The 26,856-nt window shown below is 38.7% G+C and overlaps 2 protein-coding genes and 1 long non-coding RNA gene across 3 annotated transcripts; 1 reads left to right on the forward strand and 2 right to left on the reverse strand.

Moving 5' to 3' along the window:
- Positions 1 to 4,142: 4,142 nt before the first annotated feature.
- On the reverse strand, positions 4,143 to 20,746 carry LOC116729241 (uncharacterized). Its single transcript, XR_004341115.1, has 3 exons — positions 20,639 to 20,746; positions 18,822 to 18,964; positions 4,143 to 4,233 (listed from the first exon to the last, which is right to left on the reverse strand). It is a non-coding gene; the product is annotated as an uncharacterized LOC116729241 (long non-coding RNA).
- Positions 20,747 to 21,298: 552 nt separating this feature from the next.
- Positions 21,299 to 23,812, forward strand: LOC116729219 (uncharacterized). Its single transcript, XM_032577604.1, has 3 exons — positions 21,299 to 21,970; positions 22,065 to 22,235; positions 22,442 to 23,812. The coding sequence occupies exons 1-3, from the start codon at positions 21,685 to 21,687 to the stop codon at positions 23,467 to 23,469; spliced, it is 1,485 nt and encodes a 494-aa protein (XP_032433495.1). The 5' UTR covers positions 21,299 to 21,684; the 3' UTR covers positions 23,470 to 23,812.
- Positions 23,726 to 26,243, reverse strand: LOC116729220 (uncharacterized). Its single transcript, XM_032577605.1, has 3 exons — positions 25,264 to 26,243; positions 25,067 to 25,175; positions 23,726 to 24,856 (listed from the first exon to the last, which is right to left on the reverse strand). Exons 1-3 carry the CDS (start codon positions 25,417 to 25,419, stop codon positions 23,913 to 23,915), a joined length of 1,209 nt encoding a protein of 402 aa, XP_032433496.1. The 5' UTR covers positions 25,420 to 26,243; the 3' UTR covers positions 23,726 to 23,912.
- Between the last annotated feature and the right edge of the window lie 613 nt (positions 26,244 to 26,856).

Here is a 26,856-nt window from a genome sequence, read left to right on the forward strand (position 1 = left end):
ACAATAAAGGGCAGACTCGTCCACACCAAACCTGACTCCTCACTGGAAAACAAAAACACGAAATGCATTCAGGCCTTAAGTTTGAATGATTTCATGGAGTTTAATTACTATTCTCAAGAGAAGCGACCAGATGGGACTCCATACAAAGAGTTCTTTCAATCTTTTGTAAGTCACAAAGACGCCTAACAATTGTATTAACACGTGTAGTTTCAACCTGACTCTGAATGCTGAGACTGACATAAAGGAGCAACAAAACAGAAGCTCTCCGATGGAGGAAGAGGAAAATGACTTATTGATAAAAAGAAATAAACACAACAACCAAAAAAAGACAGCTCAAGCCACAATCTTAATTTCGTTAAGATAATACAGTAGTTCTGCATAAAAAAATAATTGTTGAACTTTATCACCTTTTATCTTGTAAAGTTAGTAAATATAATTTACAAAACAAGCAGCATCTTAAAAACCAAGGAACCTTCAGACAGGTGTAGAGGTTTAAAGCAGCGCTAGCTTCTAAAATTATATTCCAAGTTTTGAGCACCTCCCATATCAGAGAACATTTAGGCTGGAAGAGAAGAGCAGTGTGCAAAAAAACAGCCAAGAGGCTTGTGGTAACTCTGGAGGAGCTGCAGAGATCCACAGCTCAGGTGGAGGAATCTGTAGATAGAATATTTGCTAGTCAGGACTTAATAGAATAATGGAAAGAATAAGAGCTTTCAAGTCATGTAAAAGGAATAAAACCGTCATGTTAACTGAATATTTTCCATCTTGGCCTGTTTTTTGTTTTTTTTAAACAGTGGTGGAAAAAATCTGACGGTCATCTGTCATTTTTTTATAACTGTCAGATATTTCTAACTTTACACAAAGTGTACAGGAAACTAAATCCCTCTCCATTTTAAATTTTTATTTGTAAAATTATTTGTCACCATCTTGTATTACCTCATCATGCCATCAAGTCGGCGAAACGAGGGGGGAAGCGACAACCAATGGTTCAACATTTACAATCTCACTGAAAGTTTGTGATTTTAACATGACAAAATGGAAAACTGTTGAAGGAGTGAATACTTTTACGAGGTGTTGAGTGCGCTAGAAACCTTTTTCCCTTTCTTTTGTTTTAAAACCAGTTTGTGCATCCATCAATGCGCATGCTACATACAGCACAGTGCTATGAATGAGATACCTAAAGAAACAAAAATGTGCAAACATTAAAAAGATAATATGGAAAGTGGAAGCATGTGTCGGAAAAACGACTGCTTCCCATTAGAGTGCAAAAATGTGCAGATATGAGGAGCTGGAATGTGTTAGCATGAAGGATCCTTTGGTTCAAGGAGGACAGCAGATAGGAGCTTATGTCATGTTTTTAATATGCTTTTAAAAAACTGGCAGAAACAGAGGGATCTTTAAAATGCTGGGTGGTCTTACTATCAAATTAAAGATAAACACCCCGACCATTTTATAAAGTGGATTCTGAGTGGAGAGAGAAAAAAATTACTGTTACTCGACTTTTTCATAAATCATAATTGTTTGCAATTTGTTGCAGCTGTTACAATGCAAACAGAACATGTTTTACATATGTATAAACATCACTTTGATACATGCCTACTGGCAAATTGCAATTAAAATTTCACAAACTATTCCTGCAGCACAAAATAAATGCCTGAAACAAGATATGGCACGCCTGCACACATGTGCAAGCGCTGCCTGGAATACATCTGTCTAATGTAAATATACCAACGAGGTCAAGCCTCGTCAAACTGCATTAAGATTACCTGTTACACAAACAGTTTCAAAGAGACGAAGCATTAGGCGGACAAATGTGGCTTTAACTTTAAATGAATAGGGCTCAAAGGAAAACAAGCATCTTCCAGATCCAATTTTTCAACCAAGAAAGTTCCAACAAGCTGGAAAAATATTGTGTCAGCAGAGTAAGGTTGGTGATACACATTGCAATAGCTGGCCTGTTTTTTATTTTCTACAATGCTTATCTACTAATCATTTAACTTAAATGTATCTCTAAAGAATAAAAACAGAAGCTCTTTAAGTTTTTAAGTGTCAATTTTTCCACAGTAAAGATGCCAGGGGTATCCTTCGGTGTTACTTCTTCTTCTACTGTGTGCTTGATGCGATCTAATAGCTGCTAAGCCTGCAGGGTCAGGTAAATGGAGGTGAAACAAAACTCCACTTTTTTTTACTCCCACATCTTGGGAGTGAATCATTTGAAGTCCATCAGCACTGATGCAGTGTAAAGAACGGCGCTCTTCACAACATGCACAATCGTTCATCGCCCCAAGTCAAAACTAAGATCAACCTGATTACCACCAAAGCGTTTTTCCCCCCAGATATTCTTAAATTCTCTGAACATTTCCTCCAAATATCAATATAAAAAAATCCACATCCCTGGACAGACTTTGCACACAAACTTTGTAATTCGGAGAGGATCTTTGAAGAGGGATTTTCTGGCTGAGTGTGGGCATTTATCAGAACTGCTTCCCCCTCTGTTGCAATCTGCCCCACTGTCCACTGCAGGCCAAACTATCAACCTATCAGCAGCACCTCGACAATCTCTCAGTAGCATCCCTCAGAAGGCCTTAATGGTCCATAAACTTTTTATCATATGATTTTGATTAATGGGGAAAGCTCAGAGGAATCTGTTTGGATAAAACATCTGCTTTGAGTCCAGATTTCACTAAGACCTGAAGTCAAAATTTAAGATCTTCACATTATTTTCTTACAACTTGCTGAACTAAACAGCTAATTATTGAAAGCAGAATCACATAATAAGCCAACCAAAAATGATCTGACTAATCCAACCAACACTGAAGCAGAGTTCAAAGTCAACAAAACAGTTTTTCTTCGCAGGACAACAGAAGGACAACCGTGTCCAACCTTCTGATATATTTTCGCACGCATGCTTAGAAATATTTGTGTTCTTCATAAAGAACCCATGAAAGCACACAAACTCCATGCAGAAAGGTCTTAAAATTTAGTTTTTGCAAATTCATCTTGTCAAAATTTTGAGAGGAAGCTGCACACAGTAGCATTGGGTTCAAATCCAGGCTGAGGAAGTTGAACCACAAATAGCTTATGATGGTGGGGGTGCCATGGCGGACCGCAGCCTATTCATGGTTCAGTTTATGTGGATTCACATATTTGCTGATTTTTTTTTTCCGAAAGCGTGTCTAAAAAATTTGAAAGAAAATGCAAGTACGAAAGCTGAAACAACTCAGTAAACCAATAGCATGTCAACCAATAGCTACTTGACACGCTATTGGTTGGTATTTGCATACCAGCCAATCCAGAAGTGCTATTTATTTTCCTTGCTGCTGATTGGTTGTAGAGCGGAGATTAAGAATGTTAGCTTCTGTGGTAGAACCAAGACTGTTTCCACTGTACGTATTAAAGTACGTTAAGTATGCTAAAGTATATTTTGACACAGAAAGTTTCCAGCATTTCTAAAGAGCGCCTGAACATTTGTGGATTTTACCTATTCATCGATGGCTGTGGTTCCTAAACCACCATGAATCCCATGAATACTGTGGAATAGTAGTGCTTATTACAGGTTCAGGGTGAAATTTGAGGGTTTTATTCTGTGCAATCAGTTCAACAGATGAGATGAGAAGTAACAAAACTAGCAATAAAAAAATATTTCTATTGTGAAGTTCAGCCATTTTTATAATAATTTGTAAAAACACACAGAATTGTTTTTTTAGACACAGTTTTCCAATATATAAATAAAAAGATAAAAAGAAGTTTTTAAACCTTATTTAACACCTTTAAAGGTGTTTGAAGAGCAACTCTAATTAGGTGATGTGGAATAAAATCATTTAGACTATACAGAGGAATAATGAAGTTTCTTATATTTTAAATATTATGTGAGAATTAGGATGAGGCCCCTTTCATATTTATCATTGTGGTTTAATCTAAGAACAAGGTGGTTTTAGTGAGGGGGTCTTATGGTTGGGAAAGGGGGCCGCCAGCTGGATTTGGTGGTATTTGGGGAGGGACTGGAACTGGGAGGGGAGGGGAGGGTCATTTCCACTCAGCTTGACACAGTATGGATTTTGTTTCCATCCTAATGGAATTGCAGAAATATTTGAGGGGAATCCCATTACGTAGCAATTGGAGTGCTGTAATAATGTACTCACAGTCATTTTCCCACTGCGGTTGGCCTCTTCTCGCTCTGCCAGGGCCTTCAGGAAGTTATCGTTGAGCTCCTTTCCTGCACTTGCCAGTGTCCTGGAAAAGACAACACTCAAAAAGCTTGAAATGTTTCTCTAAACCTGAGAAAAAGTCACATGAAGACTTACAGGTTCTTTATTTATGGGAGGATTTTACATGTTAAACCCCTCAGAGTGCTATGCTCTGATTCTACTCCAACTTTATTAATTAACTAAAAAAAAAATCAATGAATAGAAATAAATCTGTGCCTTTAAATGTTGGAAGTGATTGTGAATTTTCCAGGCTGGCTTTCTTAACACAATATTACATGCTTTTTAACAAGTACCTGTTAAACTATCAACACCAAATATAATTCACCATTAAAGGTTTTCCTCGTTATCATCATTTTCTTCATAGGAAACATAAATCCACAACTATAAACCACACGACTCAGTGACTGCTTTCTGCTCCTAGCTTCGAGTTGTCTCCATGGAAACATGGATTTTGGCGCACACTAATGGATCCGCACCTGAAAAAACACTGGCACTTATATTTGAACAGTTCACAGTGCGGTAGGAGCAACAGAAGTCTGGCACGCGGCCACGGCGGACAGTACACCACATTCATCTGATTCACAGCGAGCGGACATCTTAACGCCTGCAAACGGGCCGCTGGAGACAGTTCAAGATGAAGGAGAAGAACTATGAAGAAACAGATGGTTACCTACAGATTACCTATCAGTTGGTGATTTTTAATCAGTACCATAAACTAATTTAGGACAGTGACATGCATCGTTTGTGTCTGTTTTTTATATCTCACTATTTTGCAACTTTGGGAATTTAAGCAGATATTGACTTTATGGGTTTAGAAAAAAACCCAAATCAATACCTTTTTATAACATATTCCATTAAGACGCATGCAAACATAAAACCCCCACCTACTTTTTAATACTTTTTTGTCACAGCTAAAGTACTTTTATCATGTTTGAAAAAGTTCATCAGACTTTAAAGCATGGGTCTGCTTTTTCAGTTCAGACAAATAAAATTCATTTGGAGTCACAAATGTTTCAGTGACTTATAACGTTTAATAAATATTGCTATAGCAAATGTGTTATTTTAAAAGAATCACAATGTTCTTATTATTATGATTTTGGGGTTGTTTCTTTTAACAAAAGAAAAATACAAAGATTTAGCAAAAAGAGGATGGAAACTGTCTTTGCAACTTTGTGACAAGAAAATAGGTCTAAATAAAATTTAGTGGTACTTGTAACTTCATTCTGTTGCGGAAATTCAATTACAATTACATTTTAAAATAGTTGTTTGCTTTTTTTATTATTATTATTTGGAGCCATTTTGGAATATCCAAAAGCCGCAGGTTGATTTAAGAACTTCAACTCACTTTTTTAACTAATTTCAGTCCATTTTCTGACCGTGACATGATTTTTCTGCTCTGGATTCTTAAAAAATGAAAAGAGTTGACACTTTAATGGAAATAAATGACTGTTTATTTTAAATAAGCAACACAAGTCCAAAGAAAAACCTTAAAGACCTTTTAGCAATGCATTTTCATCATGAACTCTAATTCTTTGAGGTCACCATCACTCCCAAAATGTCAGCATTACATTTGATTAATTAATAATATTACTTCCAGTCACAATAAGTAAGTTGGAAGGATGGAGAGATGACTTTAAACCCAATTTATCCTGTGGTATAAATAATATTTGACTCAACTCTCTGTAAATATTTTAAATATTTGAGTCCTCTTACTGCCTATGAAACATATTACCTCCATTAATAATCGCCATCAACCAAAAGCCACCTCATTGTGTATTAAATCTTTATCTACAGCTCTGTATCTGCAGTGCAATGGAAACTCAAGGTGTGGAGTCTTGAGTGCATTTTCCTAAATTATGTTCGTCCAAAAATCAGACAAGTTAGATTTGATATTTTATTTCCAATTTCATAGTGAATTCCAGAAGTGCCACATTAAGCACAGACAAACAGCCGAATATTTATTTTAGCCTGGATTAACATCACAGTAAAGGAAAGGAGTCGTTACATTTCCCAGATTTTGTAAGAGGATTGTAACTCTCACTTTACATTTGGCCTGTGCCTCGTTGCGAAAGTGTTAGAGGAATCTCACGGTGGTAAAAGTGCAGAGACGGCACATATTTGGAGGCCGAAACCTCACTCCATCTTCTGAGTGAGTGAAGGATTGCTGCTGGGTCACGGGGGCCGAGGCCCCAAAGTAAACACAGGTGTTGAGGAGCCAAGGAACCGGGGTTACCCCGTCCAGTAGCACGAGCAACACACAGTCACAGAGAGCGAACGATCCTCTGCCGTAAACATGTGGAGATTTCCGTCATTTAACAAATTTCTTATCAAGCCTCATTTAGGAGGGATAACAAGGAAGTTTCAATGAAATGATGGTTATTAGTTCCTAATGACTCGGCATTAAGGAGCCCGGCCTTTTAAGTGTCTTGTTTTAGGATTGTGGTCAGGCAGGTGGGCAACATCATTAGGAAAAATGAGAAGAAAATGAAGAGGGAGCTGAACAGTCATCATCTGGCCTGGTGAAAACAACAAGAAGAACGTCTGTCCTGTAAGAGAAACGTTTTTACGAACCAGAAGGTGAAACTACCTGCGTTGTTGTCATGCTGTTCAATCAGAACATCCGTCTGGTTCCACAGGGATCCAGGAAATACAGAACATTCAAAATGCTTGAACACGAAAGACGTAAATGTAGATTGAAGCAGTTTAATGTCCCATTCTGAAAACCTTCTTCCGTTGTCATGATATACCGGGATCCCCAATTATTGTTTTATTTTAGATTGCCAGAATAATGGGAACTTTTTGTGTATGAATACATATATTATTTTTATTCATGTATTCATAAGAGACTGAGTGTTCAAATATATACTGAAATAATTAGATATGATTTTAACACATTTAATTTAAAGACAGAGATGGAAGTAAAAACATGTCAGGTACTTTTGAAAAAACAAAATAACTGTTTCTAATAAAAGTGTCTTTAATAATTTATCAAACAGAAACACAATGAATTTTATTTATGCAGTTAATTTAGATTTTGAATAATAATTCACACATTTAATCATTTTGTGTATTTAATTAAACATATTTATACAAACATGGCTACATTTTTTAGATTGATTTACAGTTTTATTTACACAATCCCAAGTATAAACACGTATTTGATACATTAATTATTACATTATTTAAAAAAACTGTATAGGCCAGAATGGCATTGGACAGTAATGCTAATAAAAATGCATCTCTCCATTTTATGTATAGAAATGTAAATGTTATCACTTATCTCTAAACTGTAAGAAGCTAAAACAGAAAAAAAAGTAGCCAATAAGTCAGATGTTTTCTTGGCTTTCCATATTGTGTGTGTTACAGATGAAGTTTATGTAATGCTTTGTGCGCCTCCGTTGGGGGTGACCAGCTGTGGGTGCTTTGCAGCTGTTTACATGCGTATAAACACTCCACTCCACTCCACTCCGTTCCAAATCCCCGAGGCCTTTTTCCTGAGCCTGAAAGGAAGTTTTTAAACTATTTACTCTCTCCAATAATTACACCAACAGTTTTGTGTTTACATACTTTAAAACACTTTTGCTTGGTTCATTCTGTGAGTATACGTGTGTGGAAAAACTGCAATGTTCCCCGCATAGGAGAAATCAATAGCACAATAGCATATAGCTAGTAATCGAGCACAAGACAACTGAAAGGTATTGAAGAGAGATGATGCTACGTTTAAGTCACAGGAACTCTGGCATTGGCACAATGTCGTCACAAAGCAAAAGTAGTGAAATTCTACCGATACAGTGAATGGCGAGGAGGAGGAAGTCAGTAGAAATGCTTCTAAGTGAAGACATACCAAACTGGCACCCCACAGTGAGATTATAAAGCTTTCTGAGGAGAGCCCAGATTATCTGTGGACTTCACCACACAGTGGTGAACAAAAGTTTGTCACAAAACCTTTGGTAGCTTTTAGATACCTGACATTTTTTTCTGCTCCTGTTCTTGCCAGCCTTGTTGCTTTGGTACCCACAGGTGTCAGGATTATCATGTCTGACATCTGAGTCACCTATTTTACATTAATGCACCATAAAGTGGTTGTGCAACTCTGCAACACTCACTGCTAATGTAGCTTACAAAATGGTGTTTTAGGCAAACCATTAGTCTAAGGCAGGGGTCTCAAACTCCAGGCCTCGAGGGCCGCAGTCCTGCAGTTTTTAGATGTGCCACAGGTACAAAGCACCGAAATGAAATGGCTTAATTACCTCCTCCTTGTGTAGATCAGTTTTCCAGAGCCTTAATGGCCTAATTATTCTGTTCAGGTGTGGTGAGGCAGAGGCACATCTAAAAGTTGCAGGACTGCGGCCCTCGAGGACTGGAGTTTGAAACCCCTGGTCTAAGGGTTCTTCTGCAGTTGCTCTCTGAAAGAAGCTTTAAGCTAATGCTTTACATACAATGAACAGAAGTTAAATTACTCAGATTTGTAGTCATATTTCGAACCACAGACCCCTCCTCTAAAAATACTCAGAATTGCCTGATTTTACAGTTTAAACACCAAATATACCTTAATATGCATTAATATGCAGAGCAGAAACCGCCTTAGCGCTAACGCAGAAGCTAACATTTACAGTCTCCATTTTCTCTGCTCTTCAGGCTTCAGCTAATCAGCACCAAAGAAAGTGAACGCTTGTGGACTGGCTGCTCTACAGCCAGTCACTGACAGTAAAACTAATTGTTTTTTGTTTCCTGTGTATTTATGGCACAATGCATAATTATAGCAACGCTTATAACTGTTTATTTCTTGTTTCAGAGCCACAAGCCACATCCCATTAATGATCTCTGAGGATTGGAACCACACTTCCAGTTTCTGATCAGTTTGTAAACTGTTGGGTGTTTGACTGAAGTTTTAACTGGTTTGATGAGTTTGCATCTTTTTCCTTCTATTATTTATGCTTCAAAAGTAAGAGTTTCCCTCTGGGGATAAAGTATTCAAACAAAGCTTTGCCTGTTCCATCGTCCTCAGACTCTCACAAGTACCTCCAGTAATTTTTTAGTACTGTTTACACTCCAATCTGTCACCCAGTAACATTTATTCACCTAAGTGTCAGCGACCAACAGCAGGGCCGGTTTTTCATCTTTTTCAACGACAAATCCCCTGAGGAGGAACACCTACAACTGGAAACGCTGAAGAAATCTGATATTGCACAGCATGTTGCAACACTGCAATTCCATCAAATCTGACAGCCAAATTTGATCTGCGTTCATTTTTTCCCCTGTATCACACATGTGATTATCCGCAACAGCAAATAGCTCCCAGCATAATTAATCGAATGCCATTAAAAGGTTCTTTGAGGGAAGAGGGGCGGACATTCCTCTTTAATTTGTAGCTCTCTTTCTGCAAATAAATATTCAGCGACTGGACGACGGGTGTTTTCTGTGAGGGTTTCATGTCATGACGGGGAACAGATGCTACACTTTGCAATAATTTTTTATTCTGCTCTGCAGATTAAAAGGGTGAAGCCTTCATCCTCCTGCAGCTTCGACAATGCAGCTCTTAGGAAAACAGCAATTTCTTAAGAATTTTTTTTCTTTTGGGAAAGAGAACCTTCTGAAAAATATTATTTTGGGCTGGTGGATGTCGAGGGAAATTCCACACAGCATGACAATTTACTTTATTTCAAGCTCTTTATAAAGTCCTCTGTCACCTCTGATTACAATGAACTGACCGTATCAGTTACACATGCGCTGCACGGGATATTCTACCTGAGCTTTCCTCGAGCAAGGTGCGGCCACCTTGGTTTTTGGGCTTGCGGAGGTGGCACGTCCTGTGCTGCCGGCTTTAGACACTGGTTTTCAGTAAGGACCAAAGATATTACTGTCTTTCTTCTGACAAAAAGCAGAACACTGCAAAAACGCAAAGTTCTACAATGTATTTCTGTCTAGTTTCTACTGCAAATATCTTAGAATACTTAAAATAAGATAAAACTGACATGCAACTAACTTTTCAGTAAGATATAGAGGCTTGTTTTAAGTTGACAATTCTATAATATTGCAAAAATGTACTAGTTACAAGTGAAAATAATGTCAGTGATACTAGTTTGTTTTTTATTCAGAATTAAGGAAATATTGACTTAAAACAAGTTCATATATCCTGCTGAAACTTTACTTCTAAGAGAGTCAGAGGTTGGCAGAGTTCCCAAAAATTGTACTCAAGTAAGAGCAGAAGTACTTCAGCACATTTTTACCCAAGTCAAAGTAAAAAGTAGCCATTCAAGAAATTACTTAAGTGCAAAATAATATTTAGCAAAAAAATCTACTCAAGTACTGAGTAACAGATCAAATGATCAATTACTTAATATTTAAAAATTACATAATCACATGAATCAATATATAAGGTTAAGTGGAAATTTTGGTGTTTTAAGGATCAAAATGGGTGAGGAACAAAAAATAACAAAATTAGCCAAAAGAAAAATGTTCTAAATCAGTTTCTTTCAATAAAAAATCTGATGAAACCTAAACAAAAACTGCAGGTGTGTGTCTGTGTCTGGTGAATTTTTGGTTACAACATGTTTGTTTTTCATTCAGTGGGTCGAGAATCCAGAAATTATACCCAAGTAAGAGTAGTGTTATTTTGTAATAAAATTACTCAAGTAAAAGTTAAAGCATAGTCAAAGTACATTTTTCCCAAAAAAGTTATTCAAGTAAATGTAACTAGTTACCACCCAACTCGGAAGACAGGCTTTGTCTTATTTCCAGTGTACTAAGAAACTAGAAACTAGACCAAAGATACTTGGTAAGACGTTGTGTTTTTCCACCTAACTTTTACAATGCTGTTGAAGACAGAAACAGAAAAATGTCCACTCAACTAGGAGTAACTTTAAAGCACACAAAAAGAAAATTAGGTTAAATGCAAGTCCTAAAATTAGAGAACGGGTTCTTGTGTGAGAACGACTGTCTGTTGAGCACATGTCAGCATTGTGGTTTCTTCCTCATCAGTTTATTAGCTTACATTGTAATCCAAAGCAGCTCATATGAAATCATTTAAGCGTATTTTTCAAGCCATTTCAGCTGCTGATTAGAGAAGAATTTCACCCGAGGAACAACATTGTTACAGGTCCATTTCTTAGCTCCTGTTATACACGGGCGCAGCTGTTCAGCAGGCTCAATTCAGCCTCTTTGCCCAAAACCACAAGCATAGATTCCAAAAAAATTAAAACAATTAGTCATTAAAAGACCTTGGGCAGGAGATCCTGCTCCTGGAGGCTGTCACAACCATCCTAAATCTACAGGGTGGATAAGAGCAAATATGAAGCTGACAGTTTTGCTGATTAGCCTCATAGAAAGGCTAAAGATGTTAGAGGTTGAAGTTAAAACAATGTCGGAATGTCAAAAGTGCTGAGTTAGTAAAGAACATAAATGTGCCTTGCAGAAACTCCTTTGAGCTTACAAAATGTTGATACGTCTTGAGCACTTACACATAGCGACCACAGAATCGAATCGATTATGGTTTGCACTCATGCTTAGTCCCCGCTGCTTTAATATCAATAATATCAATATTTTCCAGATACTCCTTTCCATCTGACTGAGCTTGAGCTGTTTTCAAACGAAGAGCGAGCAAAAAGTGATTCTACAAAGTGTTCACTCAGGGAACTGAATCCAAATGAACCCAACACTTCTCCGATTTTTACATGAGAGAAATTTTAAAACGGTATTCTCTTCCTTCCACTTCATTATCACACACATGCTTGGTGTTGGACTATAATTGGTGTTGGCATAAAATTCCTGATGAAATACACTGAAGTTTGAAAGATTGTGCAAAAAGTTTGAGGGGCTAAACACTTTTGCAAAGCAATGTACCCTAATTAAGTGGCCGTTGAAAAAAAAAAGATTTCTAACAAAATATCAGCTCAAATCTAAATGTGGTTCAGACTAAACTAGAGCCTGGATATTTCCTGCGTTTTCTTATATGTTTTTGTGCATTCAAATCAATTTTATTGGTCAAGATTGTGTACAGAAACAAAAAATTTGAGTTGGTTTCACAGCACACAGATATAAAGTTAAACTTTAGGGGGAAAAAAATATAAAGGAACGTAATGTATATTTATTTATCCCCAATTTTTATGAAGAAAGAAATATATATGCTTATATAGTGTCACAGCAGAGTAGCTGATTACTCATCAGAGAGAAAGTCTGGGGAAGAAATTATCTTTAGCATCAATCTGGTAAAAGTCTAAAGAGTTTGTGTCCAGGATGTGTGGGGTCTGCAGAGATGTTAGCTGCCCTATTTTAGACTCTGGACTTGTACAAGTCCTGGATGGAGGAAAACTCCAGGACATAATTTCTCTCTGTGGACATAATTTTTCGTTGCATCACCTCACTATAATTATTTAGCCAGCTGTGTTCTGAATGGCACTTTGGAATTTTGCTAAATAAATCGCTAAGATGCTTCTTTGTTGATCTAAAACATCAAGAGGAGTTTAAAGCTGAGCTTTATTTCATTCAGTATCGGCAAAATACACTGTGATTACGACTAAAGATCAACGTTTTTTTCATATAAAAGGCAGTAGCTGCAGGTCAAATCCACGTTAATGACAGCTGGAAATGTTCACACAATGCACAATCGAATATGAAATGTACAACAGACCACATTAAGTAAAACCTTTCAGTCAGATTTGTTTGAAAGCTCCAGAAACAACAAGCAAGTAGTGATTCAGTATTACTTAGTCAAAAACATTTGTTATTTTTTTGGCGTCCTACATGCAGCCTACAAGCAGTGACAGATGGTTCCTTAAACAAGTCATTAAGATGAAATGCGTCTAAAATGTGGAAACATCCAATTTGTTATTTATTATCTGTTTGCACCCACTTATTGCTGGGCTGTATTTATACGCGTGTGCTGCATGGAAGGATGTGGTCGTGAGCTGAAGCCTGGCAGGATGTGTATTTCTGAGCAGCGCTTGCAGGGGAGAGGGATCCAAATTTACACACCCGTCCAAAATCACAGAGTGCAAGGGAGGCAATTGGCCTGACAGCACGTGTAATAGAGACTGCACAACCTGGTCGCCCAAGGTTCCCTTGTCGGGTAGCGGCCATTGAGAGTGGCGGGGGTTTTGGCCTGCAAAAAAAAAAAAAGCCAGCTCTGGATCGGCTTCGTGATGTTTCTCATGTCAGTCACATCCACAATCTTATTTTTGCTTCGCATCTGGAGGTTGGTTCGGCAGAGAAATGCATCCACTGTGTGCGCTTGTGGCACAGGTTTTCCTTGGCACCGCAAGTGATAGCTTCACTTTTAATATAGAGAGCCGCGAGGCGGAGAATTCTTGAGGCGGACTGTAAAAACGTAACTGCACAATGGACAATGAGCGTGACTGTGGCCGGGAACGGTGGGGAGTTCGCAGGGAGCCTCATGAAAGCCGCGCAGGAGCGACGTGAGCACGCCAGGTCGCCGCTTATGCTGACACGGTCTTCTGGGCCTGAGCCAGAGCGCAGAGGAAACAGGAAACAGAGGCCTCTCTTCTGCTCTGCACCGACTCTCCGGTCCTCTTGTTTCTGGTTGAGACAAAACTGAAGACTTCAAACTCAAAGTTAAAACTAACTAAGCTTAGTTTTCTCCTCTGAGAAAACAGAATCAACCCTTGATGGTGGCTAACTAAACATCACCTTTACCCCTGCAGGTGCTTTGGTTCAATTCGTTGATCTGTGTTTCTGCAATGCTAAAGACATAAGGAGTAATCTAAGAGGAACTGCTGCTGCCCATCAATCTGAGAAGGATTATAGTGCCACCTTCAAACAATTTAAATCCATAATTCTACAGAGAGAAATCTAAGCAAATTCAGCTTTAGTAACAAAGAAAAAATCTGCCAACAAGTAATGACAGTACCAAGGGGAGTACAGAACAATACATAAAAACATCAAATGTATAAAATGACTATGGTAAATGGCATGTACATGTATACCGATCCCAAAGCGTCAGTCATTCATCTATTCTAAAATACATAAAGACATGAAAACACATGCAACCAGCAGTGTGATAAACATAAAATAAACATCTCATGTAACTTAATATGGGCAATACAAACACTTTGGTGGAAACCAGATGAATTGTGTTTCATGGCAAACGTGATCATTTTCAACACCTGTTCATGGGAAGGTTTTCTGTTTAGAAATAGAAAAATGGTAAAAGAAGAAAAGTAACATAGAATAAACAAATAAATGAGTGTAGACAAAATTGTTAGATCAGAACTAGATACTTCACCCGCCTGAGATTGGAGGCAAACCTGAATCTAGCAGAAGCTAGCACTTCTTAAACAATCCCCTCATTCTGACAACTCCCTACCCAAACAACCACACAACTGACTAAGCATCCCATTCATCCCAGTTTCCGTTTTCAATCGTGTATTAGATTTCACTTATGTTTGATGAGAGCACCGGCTCTTTTGTTTGTTCTTTTTGTGGTGTGCTCAAGCCCCTCCACCTCCCTTTCCTCTTTCCTCCCTTCTTCGCCTCCCTTTCACAGCCGAGCTGTCAGGAGGAGCATGTTGTCGTTAAAAATGAGACAGGGCAACAACGGGGCAACATCTGATTAGCATTCAGCACACCATCTCCACTCCCTGAGGTATTTTATTACCACAGGTGCAGGGGCATTCACTGATCAGATGCACGCTATAGGCAAGGTTAACCCTTAATTGAAAACAGCTCTATTTATACACCTGCAGGCACTAAAGGTCTCCGAGAAAGCACAGGGAGGCTGAAAAGAAGAGAAAGGAAGGGGGGAAACACAGAACAGTGACAGAGCTGTGAAAAAAAGATGTGCCTTGGGAGGAATAGTTTAAGGCCCACAGGGAAGGGAATGGCATTCTCAAAACAGTATGCTGCCTAGTGCAAAGAAGACGATATGCATGCAGGTGCAAAAGTCTGCAGAGAGGAATATTGCTTCATAACAAAGACTGCAACCGGCAGAAACACAGAACTGAACACAACGTTTTCCTATAACGTTGTGTTAACGGGAGTTTTCTTTTACTGAATATGAAACAGCATCTCTGAAGAGTTTGTAGGCTCTGATCTGGCATTGTCCTGATTACCTTCAGTCACACTGCAGAGGCAATGCTTCACTATTTTCAACCTGCAAGTATAACAAGAAGTGATGGGGTCCAATCAGAAAATCACAAAGGGAGGAGAAATCTGCACTGAGACACCTCAAAACATGGCACTGTTACGGTTAGCAAATTCTCTGTCAAAGTCTTTTGCAAGATCCAATATCCAAAGATGGGAAAGTAATGAAAGATGATCAGTTTATAGGCCTTTTCCATGTGGATCTGTAGCAAAACTGAGATTTTTCATTTTGTTTGCACCGCCTGTTCACACGCAAGGGTAAGAAAACCTTTTAACAACGATTGCAACAATGTTGAGAGACTTTAAAACACTATTTGTCAGTTTGTCGTGTCTATCTGTGCTTGTAAAAATGACAGACTTTCAAGAATGAATACAAAGAGATTGTGATAAATACTTTCAAAACTTTTCCCACCTTCAATGTGAAATATCCTGCGTAAATCAGCCGAAAATAAAACAAATCTGTAGGAAGAGAAAATGCTAATCATTTGTTTAAGAATATTTAATATTCTTTCAGGTCAGCATCCCACATCTTAACTTTGCAATATTTGCCAGACTCAACAGATTGACCTCTGAACTCTGGCTAGGCCATTCCCAAATTTAATTTCTTTTTTTGGATGCATGTTTGGACTCACTGAGAAAAATCCCTCTTCATCTTCAGCTTTCTAAAAAAAAGTTGCTCAGCTTAAATAGTTTTCTGATTATCAACGCACAGCTGTAAAATACCAACAAAAAATCTCACTTAATGCAGTTCGTTCAGTCGTGTAAAACATACAAGTGATGTAGTTTTTTCCAATAGGGCTGTCAGGTTTGGTTCAGATTTGAAACGTCTATTCTAAAATAAAAACTTCTGAGCTGAAACGACTCATTAAAATTCACAGTTTAAAGTCTGTAAAGCTTCAGTGGGCCTTCAAATTACACTAGAACATTAGGAATGTCGTTTCAAACTGCCTTAATCTGGAATTTTGATAAAAGTAGTGGTACTACTGGTGAGCCCTAAATATAACAGTCAGTGTAAAGCTCTTAAACATATCTTAATGTGGTCTCTTGTATATTTCACATTTGATTGTACATTGTGTGAACAGTAATCTTGAAAACTTGTGTTTTAAGTGCGTAGAAAAAAATCTATCCTTATTGTTTCCATGTTGGATATTTTTACAAGGACAAGTTCTGTTCAGAAAACTAAATAGCAGGGAAGCAGAAAATGTTGCATGACTGGTTTAAGAATACTTTGAGTTAAAATGCTTTTTTAAATCTGACACTTTCAGTTTGATGTTCAAAAGGAAAATTTCTCAATGTTTTGAAGAAAACAGGTTCTCAAAAAGCAACACTTCTACTTGTGAGCCAGAAATGGATTACTGATTACTGGCAAAGTTCTGTATGCATAACAAATCTCTAAATGAATAAAAACATTAATTCTTCCTGGAAAAATGAGTCTTCTTGTTATTAAATGATTCACCAGTTTGAAGTCAGTTTGAAGCATCAGAGAAAGAAAAGCCAACTTCCCCTCTTTTCCTTTCCTCCCATGTAACTTCTCGTAAACGTCTAAAATGTCTGCAAAGATTTTTAGTGTAATATTCCATTAAAACCCGTGACTGTTGACAGAAAATCTGTTTTACTGCATTCCAAGCTGCATTAGGACCTCACAAACACGATCTGGGCCTTTCAAAGGAGCCGCATGGATGTAGATCTTGGAGAGCGAGCAAACTGCTGTGTGTATACAACATCCCAATGTTCCGCACAACATTTCCCCGGATCCTGTTGGGACAAGATGAAAGGCTCTGAGCCCTAATATCACTGTAACTGCAGGTGTGGAGGCTCCCATTTCACCAGTGTCACTGATGTTCGCAGACGTTTCTGGGAGAAGGGCGGGGGACAGCGCTGAGACATCTGCACGTTTGGATAAGCATCTGAGGGTTCAATCAGATTCAGAACCTCGCAGGTAAATGTTTGGATACTCTGAAGCCTTGTGTGTGTGTGGGGGGGTGAGTGTGGTGAGCGCTCTTAATTGTCTGTTCTGGCTTGTCATCAAAGGAGACATTACAACCACAAGTTTGTGTGGAAACTGAGAACAATATCTGTGTGATCACTTTCCTCTGAAGGGCAGTTTGCTGGAAACTCCGCTTAGTAGGAATGTGTTTTGGCCTGTTCACGCTAATAGCTTTTAGATGAATTTAGACACCGTGCTCCAATAAAAACCTTGTCTACATGTGTAAGGGAGTTGATCAAATGCTCCCCTTTGTCCTCTTCTACATATAAAAAAGTAAGGATTAAGAAAGAAAGAAATTAACAGAATCCAATGAACTTTGATTAGTTGTCAAAACTAGACAGGAATCTTACAATAAAATGGAGGAAGAAAAATCTGTCAAGACATTTAGCTATTAAATTTCACAGCTTTTATGTCATTTTCAAACACATCCACTCCAGAAACTAGACAGGATATGTATTATCCTGTCTCATTATTTCACTGCTTCAGCTCATGTGAAATAATGAAGAACTTTATTGTAGATCTAATGGGAAACTGGAAATCTGCCTGAACACTAAGAGATACAAAGGGAGAACAGAAAAATGACCTGGAAGCATGAGATACTGGTTATATCCACAGCTTAAACTGAAAAGACTAGCAAATCAATCAATCAATCAATCAATCAACCAACCAATCAATCAATCAATACATTCATCCATCTATCCATAGTGTCCTGCAACATGTCTCTGCTTCTGAGTCAAATAATCGAGTCGTTAGCAGAACTTGACTGCAGAGGAAATTCAGTCATTTGATTCAGGTGTGTTGGACCAGAGTCCATCTAAAAGTTATAGGACACTAAGGCCTGGATTTGAAGACCCTCTCCTCCATCTATCCATCCACCTGGACTGTGAACAGAGTGGCATTTTGAAAATGCAAAGATGAGTCCCTGATGTTCCCATACCAGACGTCCTCTGCTCCACCTCAACGTCTCGTGATTTTGTCCTTGAACACCACAAACGGGAAAAGAATTTAACATGCACCGAACAAAACTCAGGCAGAGATCTCGCTTTGACTACCAAGAAACCAGTTACATCATAAACTTTCCAGGCATCCCTGCATCTTCACCTACAATCTCTAGAGGCAAATGTGGAAGCCTTCTCTAGGTCCGACAAAACACCAAAGCACAAACTGGAACGATTACCACATGGGTATGTGACCAAGAGTCAAGATTTGGTCCAGCTTTGAACAGTGCTGTTTGTCTGACGTTGGCAGGTTTTTCTAGCTGTCATTTGAGTCAAATTTTATAATTTATCAGCATAGATGTCAGAAAAACCTATTTTTCTGGGTGATTTTGTATTTCCCAACAAATTCTACAAATTAAAGTTTTACTAAAACGACCTCAACATTTTACTGAGCAACTGTCTAAGAAGGACTAATGCTAAAAAATTCTCTGACACTGAAGAAGAATTTGAGATATTGGTGAAATTGACAGGTGGTTTGTGTGCATCGTGTTAGCCACTCAGATAGCACGCTTTGTCGAGAAGCCAACTCACATTGGGCGGCTCCTGCTGTAGAAAACGCTGCTCTGTTCAGCCTTTGCAGCCTCTGCAGCTGCTTTCCTCTCCTCGAATTCCTCCCTGCTCAGGATCATGCCCTTGTGGCTGTGCTCCACCAGCTTGCGAGCCAACTCCCTGCTCTGCAAGAGACAAGGAAAGGTGAGGAGTCAGGCAGCGAGAGACGGGAAGGCCTGCAGTTTGGGCTGGACATCGTCAGGAATTGCCAATCTTGGATTTTTGGCACAGTTTTAGCCAATGTTTGGAATTTGTTTGTCATGCTGGTGTGTGTGGATTTAAGCTATTTCACCACCACACCCAAATTATAAAGCACAAAACCTGCTATGCATCACCACAAGGTTTAATTTGTTGTTTTTTTGTGTGTGTGTGATTTGATGCCTTTTGTCAGACTTATTCATGCTCTAAATGTGCATGTGTTTCCGTGTGTGTGTGCAAGCGAGCGTGTTTCTGCATGGATTTTTCTAGACACCATTTGCAGACCCAACGTCATTGAAGCCAAGCCATAAAGTCATCATCTAAAAAGCTAATCTTGCCATCAAATCCAGTGGCTTGTTGGATCAAAGCATCTGCCACATGTCCATTTACCCAAAACCCCAGCTGGGATCCGAGAGGAAAAGTTCTATTTTCCTCTAACTTTGATGTGGAGCACCAGAGTTTCAGACATGTGCCACTCCTAAAATTGGCTTAAAAATCTGTGTCGTTATTCTGGGGCTAATTGAATCAGACCAGTTAGAAGCAGCAGAACAGTAGCTGGACTAATACTCTGACTCTAGAACATGTCTTTTTAACTTCTTCAGTTCTCTGAGCATAAAGCATTCACTCTGACAAGACCTAAAGACCGCAGTATGTGAACAAATAGGTTTATAATAAGCTGATTTATCAGAGGTCTGCCTTTCTGCAGAGGTTAGGTGACCTGTGACCCGGAGTCACAACACACGGTGAGTTGGATTCAGTGCAGCAGATTAGCAGGTCAGATATATGAGTTGGTCTCTTCTCTTTGTGGACACAGGTGGACACAGGTGTTCAAACAAACTGACTGCTGAAGAAACTCCACATATCATTAGCAGGTGTGCCATCTGCTGGACACAAGCAAAATTGTTCATTTTAATTCTTATGAGAAAGAGGTTCTCAACACGCTGACAGATCATGCTGTTCTCTTGTAATAACAATACCGTTTAATCAGTCATTTTCATATAATGGACAATTGAAATAAAAGAGCAGAAATTAGCACAAATATGACCTGTTGGTGAGTTCATATAATTAGTTAGATCCAACTAAAGTTCAAAATTATTACCTGCTAGTACACATGAAGGGTTTTCTCGATTCAAAATGACTGGTTGAACCTGTGTGTGGCTGCCATCTAGTGTGCGTTAGTAGTTACTACAACAACAAAACTTTTAAACGTGAAAGTGATTATTTTAACTACAAACTATTTTAAGCATAAAAATAGTAAATGAAGCAGCGTTCTTGATTCATTTATAAGCCACATTTTTACTTCATACCTCGCCAACAAATGATGAGTGCTTTTTGAACAGTAAGGCGAAAGAATAACTCGGAGGAAAGACATTAATATCCTTATAGAGACAAATTCCCCCGACAATTGTCGGCTTGTCGCTGTGCTCCAAACACTTGGCGTGAACTTTGCTCTTTGAGTGACGCGGAATGTTTAAAACATGCCGAAATTAAAAGAAGGTCCCGGTAAATCTGAGACGTAAGAAAGAAATGCTTCAAACCGCACAGCTACAGATGGCATGGATATGAGTTTTAATTTCATATTCGGAGCCCGGGTTACTTACTTTTAAATAAAAAAGATCCGTTGGAGTGATTTTCGAGTCCAGATAATCTTCATAATCTTTAAAGTTAGTGAGGAAGTCGTAGAAGCGCTCGGCTGCGTTAAACTCCATCTTTTGTTTGAAAGTGCTGCCATAGCAACTGCGTTGGAGAAGCGGAAGTGAGCTCAATAGACCCTTTTCACAGTGACGTCAGACAATGGCCGCCATAACTCAAAACTGGGTATCTTTACTTCCGGTGTGATTTTGCCTTGGGAACCAAGCTGAAAATTTCCCGCATTCTCATAATCTTAAGGATATAATAAAAGGTAAGTTTAATAATAACAGCATTTAAGTGTTAGATAGCTGTTACTAATCATTGTAAATTCACCATTCTCTATCTGTGTATAAAATAAACAGCCTCCGATCGGAGAGTAAACCACCTAGCAGCAGCTTTAGCCACATTTAGGAAAAATATACTCTCTGTCAGCGCTGTAACGTTTAGAGGTTCACTTTCTGTGTTTTATAAAACAGTGTTTACGTGCTAGATAACCGTTATAAGTCATTGTCAATTTACCATTCTCCAACTGTATTCAAAGGAACCAGCCTCTGATCATGAGTAAACCAGCTAGCAGCAGCTTTAGCCACAGTTAGGAAACATATACACGGCCGCCTGTCAGCGCTGTAACGTTAGAGGTTCACTCTCTGTATTTTATAAAACGGTGTTTACGTGTTAGATAACCGTTATCAGTCATTGTCAATTTACCATTCTCCAACTGTATTCAAAGGAACCAGCTTCCGATCATGAGTAAACCAGCTAGCAGCAGCTTTAGCCACAGTTAGGAAACATATACACCGCCGCCTGTCAGTGATGTAACGTTTAGAGGTTCATTTTCTGTATTAATGGAAAATAAAGGGCAGCTTCCAACAACGTTGTTTAGAATAGTATTTTAAATATTGACTTAAAAGATTTACATGCATCATTCACATATTCTGATGTGATTCATAATTTCTCTTTTTGTTTTGTTGTATTTTTCCATCTTTCTCAGCAACGACCCATCTATCAAACAAGCATGGCACAATCATCAAACCGTTGCTATTGTAGTGTGCCATGCTGTTCAAATAACAAACAAAAACAACCCTATTTGAGCTTCCATGACTTTCCTGTGGATGTGGAAAAACGTGCCCGCTGGGTAAGAGCAATCAGGAGAGATGAAGGAAAAATGTTTCAAATCCTCAGAGGGAGCACCTTTGTCTGCAGCCAGCACTTTACCCCAGAGGATATAAGTACAACAGCCAGTGGAAGAAAACGGATTAGTCAAGGAGCTGTGCCTTCTAGATTTCACTGGAATGATTGGGGTAAATGAAGGAGAACATTGTTGAACAGTTTTTAAAAATATAAACAAAAATGTATTATGATCATGAAGTGACTCAACATATTTTTCACATCTAGGGAGAAGTTCACAAGCTCATGAGTCTGTTTACAGGCGAACCAAAAAGTCTCTCAGTGCTGCTGTTCAGGATGACTCACATAAGATTGCTGACCCTGAGGACTCCTCAAAGGAAAAATTGCCTGCAGGTCCAATGGCAAAAGACCATGACTATGCCTGTCATTCTTTTCCGGGTTAGTATTACATAAAGTGTCTTGTAGAAAAATTATATGGCAATGAATCACATTGTAACCGTCTAGAAAATATAGTGTTTTTTGAGTTTAACACAAAAAATGCATATATACGTACACACACGCACACGTGTATCCTGTAATGAGGACAGTGAAAAATTATAGATGTTTGTGTGAAGTCTATTAACATTTATTTTTCTTTCCCTTAGGTGAACTACACGGTGCCATACAGAGAATTAAAGAGTTGGAGTTCCAAGTGTTATCACTTGAAATGGAAATCCAGGAGCTAACTCTTCAAAAGAAGCAGCCAGTGATTTTCAGGTTTTGTTTGACAGATGAAGATTTCCGTTATTACACCAAATTCACCTCAAAAGAGGTCTTCAATGTGTTTTGGGAGTCAGTTTACCCTTCTGCTTCAAGGCTAGTGTATTGGTCCAAGGCACAGCGGACTGCAGAAGAAATACCTAGTCCACAGCGAAAACTTGCACTCATTGATGAACTGTTTATGTTTCTTTGCCGTGTTGCAGCTGGACTTCAGGAGAAGACTTTGTCGACCATCTTTGAGGTCAGTTTGTCTACAGTTAGCCGCACCATTTTAACATGGACTAGTTACCTTTACCTGGTTCTTGGTTCGCTGTCATTGTGGATGACAAGAGAGCAAGTTCAGCGCACCATGCCTGACAAATTTAAACAGTACTGCCCTCACGTGCGTGCGATTATAGACTGCACTGAGATCCGTTGTGAAACTGCATCCTCACTCACACTACAGTCAGAAACCTTTTCAAACTACAAAAACCACACCACCTTTAAAGGTCTGATTGGCATTGCTCCTTGTGGGATTATAACATTTGTATCCAGACTGTACACAGGCTCCATCTCCGACATAGAAATAACTCGAAAATCACAGATATTAACGTTACTTCAGCCTGGAGATGGGGTTATGGCCGACAAGGGTTTCCAGATAGAGAAGATTCTGTCAGAGGTGGGAGCAACGCTCATCATTCCTCCACTTAAAAAATCCACCCAACTCAGCATGGAGGACACCCAGAAGACCCAGGCTATTGCTCGGCTGAGGATTTTAGTTGAAAGAGCCATACGAAGGGTGAAAGAGTACCATATCTGGGATGGTCTTGTTCCTCTTTCTATGGTAGGCTCAGTCAATCAGCTGTGGGTCATCTGCTGTCTACTTTCAAACTATCAGGGACCTCTGGATCTAAAAGGCGACAAACCTGTGTAGAGCCTCTTCTCCTGCAAGTCACAGCCCTTGGATGAGCATTAATGTAAACAGTTGTGTTATAAACAAAATCTCTCCATATATATGACCTGTATTTGTTTTTATTATTGAATAAATGAATAGATGTGTACAGTTCTATCAAATCTATTGTAAATAGCTTATCTTGAGGAAGCTACATATGTACAACCTTTACATTTAAATTGCACTTTCTTGTACATTTTACACATCTGTCAATGAAGTATTTGAATGAGAGAAAATGTTCAAATTAACGTTTTTATTGTGGAACAAAGAAGATTTGTGGCCATCAATTGCAAACATTAATAGAATAATTATATTACAAAATGAACATGGAGCATACACAAATGGCCTCAAGTTCACAACTTTAGCCCATTTGTGATAGGGAGAGTATTTACAAAAGGCCTATCAATTTTATAACAATCATTTTCTCAAGGTTTACCATTTAAGAAAACATCCATGTAGATGTCATGATAGAAATGATCAAGCCTCTGTCTCATTGAGAGGATAAGCTCCTCATCCCTAAATATTCTCTCAACTGTGAAGTCAGTGTGGGTATCTGTAATAAAATCACACCACTGAAGTCCGCTTACAGCCAATTGGCCCTGAACCTGATAATAGTATTTATGACTCTTCTTAAGGCAAGCCTGGCCTTTAATTGTAACTAGGTGATTAACTTGTGCCACATTGTCAACATTGCAACTCTTTACCTCAGCTAACCCAAATGGAGGCATTTCCTTAGGGTTGAAGACTTTAGCATCAGGGCTAGCTCCAAGGTGAGGTGCGTCAGGATGAATGATAAACCCACATTGCATCACAGAGACATCAAACAAATCAGAATATTGCTTCAGTATTTCAGGTTCCAGATCCAACCCTCTTTTCATAGCAGCTGTCTGGGGAGTTCTTCTGAGAATACGAGTTGCCAAGGCCTTGGCAGAAGACTGACCACGCACATGGCATACTTCACGGAACCTGCTGGCTGTAAGTCGGGGTTTGCGTACCTCTGTCCACAGCTGGCATTCTGATTGCTGTCTGGTTTCTGCTTCAATAGCAGCACAGATCTTACGTGATATCTTAAGGCTCTCTAAATGGCAAAGTTGCCTATAATTAGGCTCAAAATCTAGTGGAAACCTAAAGCTGTAGCCGTCAACAGGTAATTGAGGGAACTCAGGGGCATCTGGATGTTTGATTATGTCTCTGCTCATTTCAGGAGGACACTGATATGAGAGCACAGAACCAAATGGCACAGGACCAAATTTAGAGTCCACTAAAGTAAGGTTTTGCAGTCCATAAAGCAACTTGCATATTCCTGGTTGTGGACGGATTTCTTTTAGTTTCTCCCCGCTGGCTTCAATATGAGGATCTGGAAGAGGACCTGGCAAGTGAGAGACGTAAATTTTTATGTAGATTTAATTATGTCATGTGACCTTTCACACCATAATGAAAAAGCTGTTACAAATGTTAATAATAAAATGTTAATAATTATGTAAGCTAATATGAAATACAAAGCAATACATGCTATTCATTCTTATCTATGTTAGGAAGGCATTACCACCTTTGAATAGCAGGGGACTCATTCCCTCACCTGCATACGCTCTGTACAGTGTGCACTTCACGCTAGTCCTAATCCTGGTTTTTTCCCTTGCCACAGGTTTACACACTGTCATATCATTTGTAGCCTCTGGTGCAACTCCCTATAATCACAAATGATTTATTTAAAAATAAATCAATACAAGTGATTAGCCTAAAACCTAAAAAGTTAAAGAAATATTAATATCTGACCTTTGTCCTTGGACGGTGCCAGGTCTGCAGTGAACTGGTGCACGACAGAGGCAATGGTACGGTCTTGTAGCCCATTGTACTGTAGTGAGCAGTTTGAAACAGAAGACCCACCATGTGATTGCACAGGGCTTTCCCAGCTGTGCAAGAACATGACATGTACTTCAGTTCCACAGGCACCACAAAAGAATCAAGTGTAACCTGCCAATAGGGACATAAAAATTATTAATCCTGTTATGCTGTCATCAATTTTCTACTGCCAAGTGTGCAACTGCAGCAAAACAAAATAAAATAAAACTTAACCCTAATCAAAACATCTGATAATTATTCATCTGAGAAACCTGAAGGTAATGAGCTTCCTCCTTTTTCTTCATTGACCTGTGACATCGTCCTCTCACTGACACCTCTCCCTCAACTGCAGTCGAGACTGTTCCAACAGTGTTTGGGAAAAACATTTCATTAACACTACTCTCTCTTCTCTTGCTCAAATTTTTGTAGTTAACAGCAGAAAGGTGGTTGCACAAATAAGTTATAGTCTTTACTGGAGTTGCCACTTTCCAGATATACTCTCATGGTATGAGGACCCCACATTACATTGAGCTTTGCCAATACTTACTAATTGCTAGTTATTTTATAATCATAACATCAACAATCTATGTCCACTTATAAGTAAGTAAGTAAAGTTTATTTATAAAGCGCTTTTAACATGGAATCACAAAGGTTGAACTGAGGAGGAGATTGGTTTAAGATGATGGACAGGGAGAGTTTGACTGAAACTAAATAGATAGACATATTCTGGGGCTGATTATGTATCTCTGCTCATTTCCAAGCTCAAATGAGCAACTTCACGTTCAAACACAAGTCCCCCAAAAAACGCAACCGGTGAATCATTATTTTTTATAAGTTTAGAAAAAACAAGACAAAAGCCACAAATAACAGTTGGGCTTGACGATATTTCTGTTTTTCCAGCAACAAAATGCGCATCTCCATGCACTGTTCATGTTTCTGTCACTGCTAACTGTCACAGAGTCTCTCCCAAAGACGCAAAGAAGGAATAAAAATAAATACACAAGAAAATATTAATGTGCAATGATTTGGATAAATAACTTTAATCTGATTACTGGATTTGAAATACGAACTCGTTAGATTATTCGTTACCGAAAAAGTGGTCCGATTAAAGGCATTACAAAGCAGCGGCGGCACCGGACATCTCTGCTTATAACAAACAAATCCCTATTTTATGGGATGAGTGGCAACTCCAGTCTATAATTTAATAATCTGATCAAGATTACTGGATTACGCATGGATTAAACTCATCCATGCGTTCATCTTCAGTCGTGTTGATTATTGCAACAGCGTCTTCACAGGTCTGTCCAACAAATTAATCAAACAGCTGCAGCTGATCCAGAATGCTGCTGCTGGCGTTCTGACTAAAACCAGGAAGATAGAGCACATAACACCAGTTCTAAAGTCCCTCCACTGGCTCCCTGTAGCTCAAAGAATAGACTTTAAAATACTGTTGTTAGTTTATAAATCACTGAACGGCTTAGCACCACAATACATTAAAGATATGCTTTCATTGTATCAACCTTCCAG

Source organism: Xiphophorus hellerii, chromosome 12 (genome assembly GCF_003331165.1).
Source record: "Xiphophorus hellerii strain 12219 chromosome 12, Xiphophorus_hellerii-4.1, whole genome shotgun sequence".
Taxonomy (NCBI): Eukaryota; Metazoa; Chordata; class Actinopteri; order Cyprinodontiformes; family Poeciliidae; genus Xiphophorus; species Xiphophorus hellerii.

What these genes read in the sequence shown, in the direction of transcription:
- LOC116729219 (XM_032577604.1), top strand. Translation starts at nt 21,685, where the DNA reads ATGGCACAATCATCAAACCGTTGCTATTGTAGTGTGCCATGCTGTTCA. An exon ending in ATTTCACTGGAATGATTGGG is followed by an intron (nt 21,971 to 22,064) that starts GTAAATGAAGGA and finishes TTTCACATCTAG; the next exon opens with GGAGAAGTTCACAAGCTCAT. An exon ending in TGCCTGTCATTCTTTTCCGG is followed by an intron (nt 22,236 to 22,441) that starts GTTAGTATTACA and finishes TCTTTCCCTTAG; the next exon opens with GTGAACTACACGGTGCCATA.
- LOC116729220 (XM_032577605.1), bottom strand. Translation starts at nt 25,419, where the DNA reads ATGTCATGTTCTTGCACAGCTGGGAAAGCCCTGTGCAATCACATGGTG. An exon ending in GGCACCGTCCAAGGACAAAG is followed by an intron (nt 25,176 to 25,263) that starts GTCAGATATTAA and finishes TTGTGATTATAG; the next exon opens with GGAGTTGCACCAGAGGCTAC. An exon ending in ACTGTACAGAGCGTATGCAG is followed by an intron (nt 24,857 to 25,066) that starts GTGAGGGAATGA and finishes CTCACTTGCCAG; the next exon opens with GTCCTCTTCCAGATCCTCAT.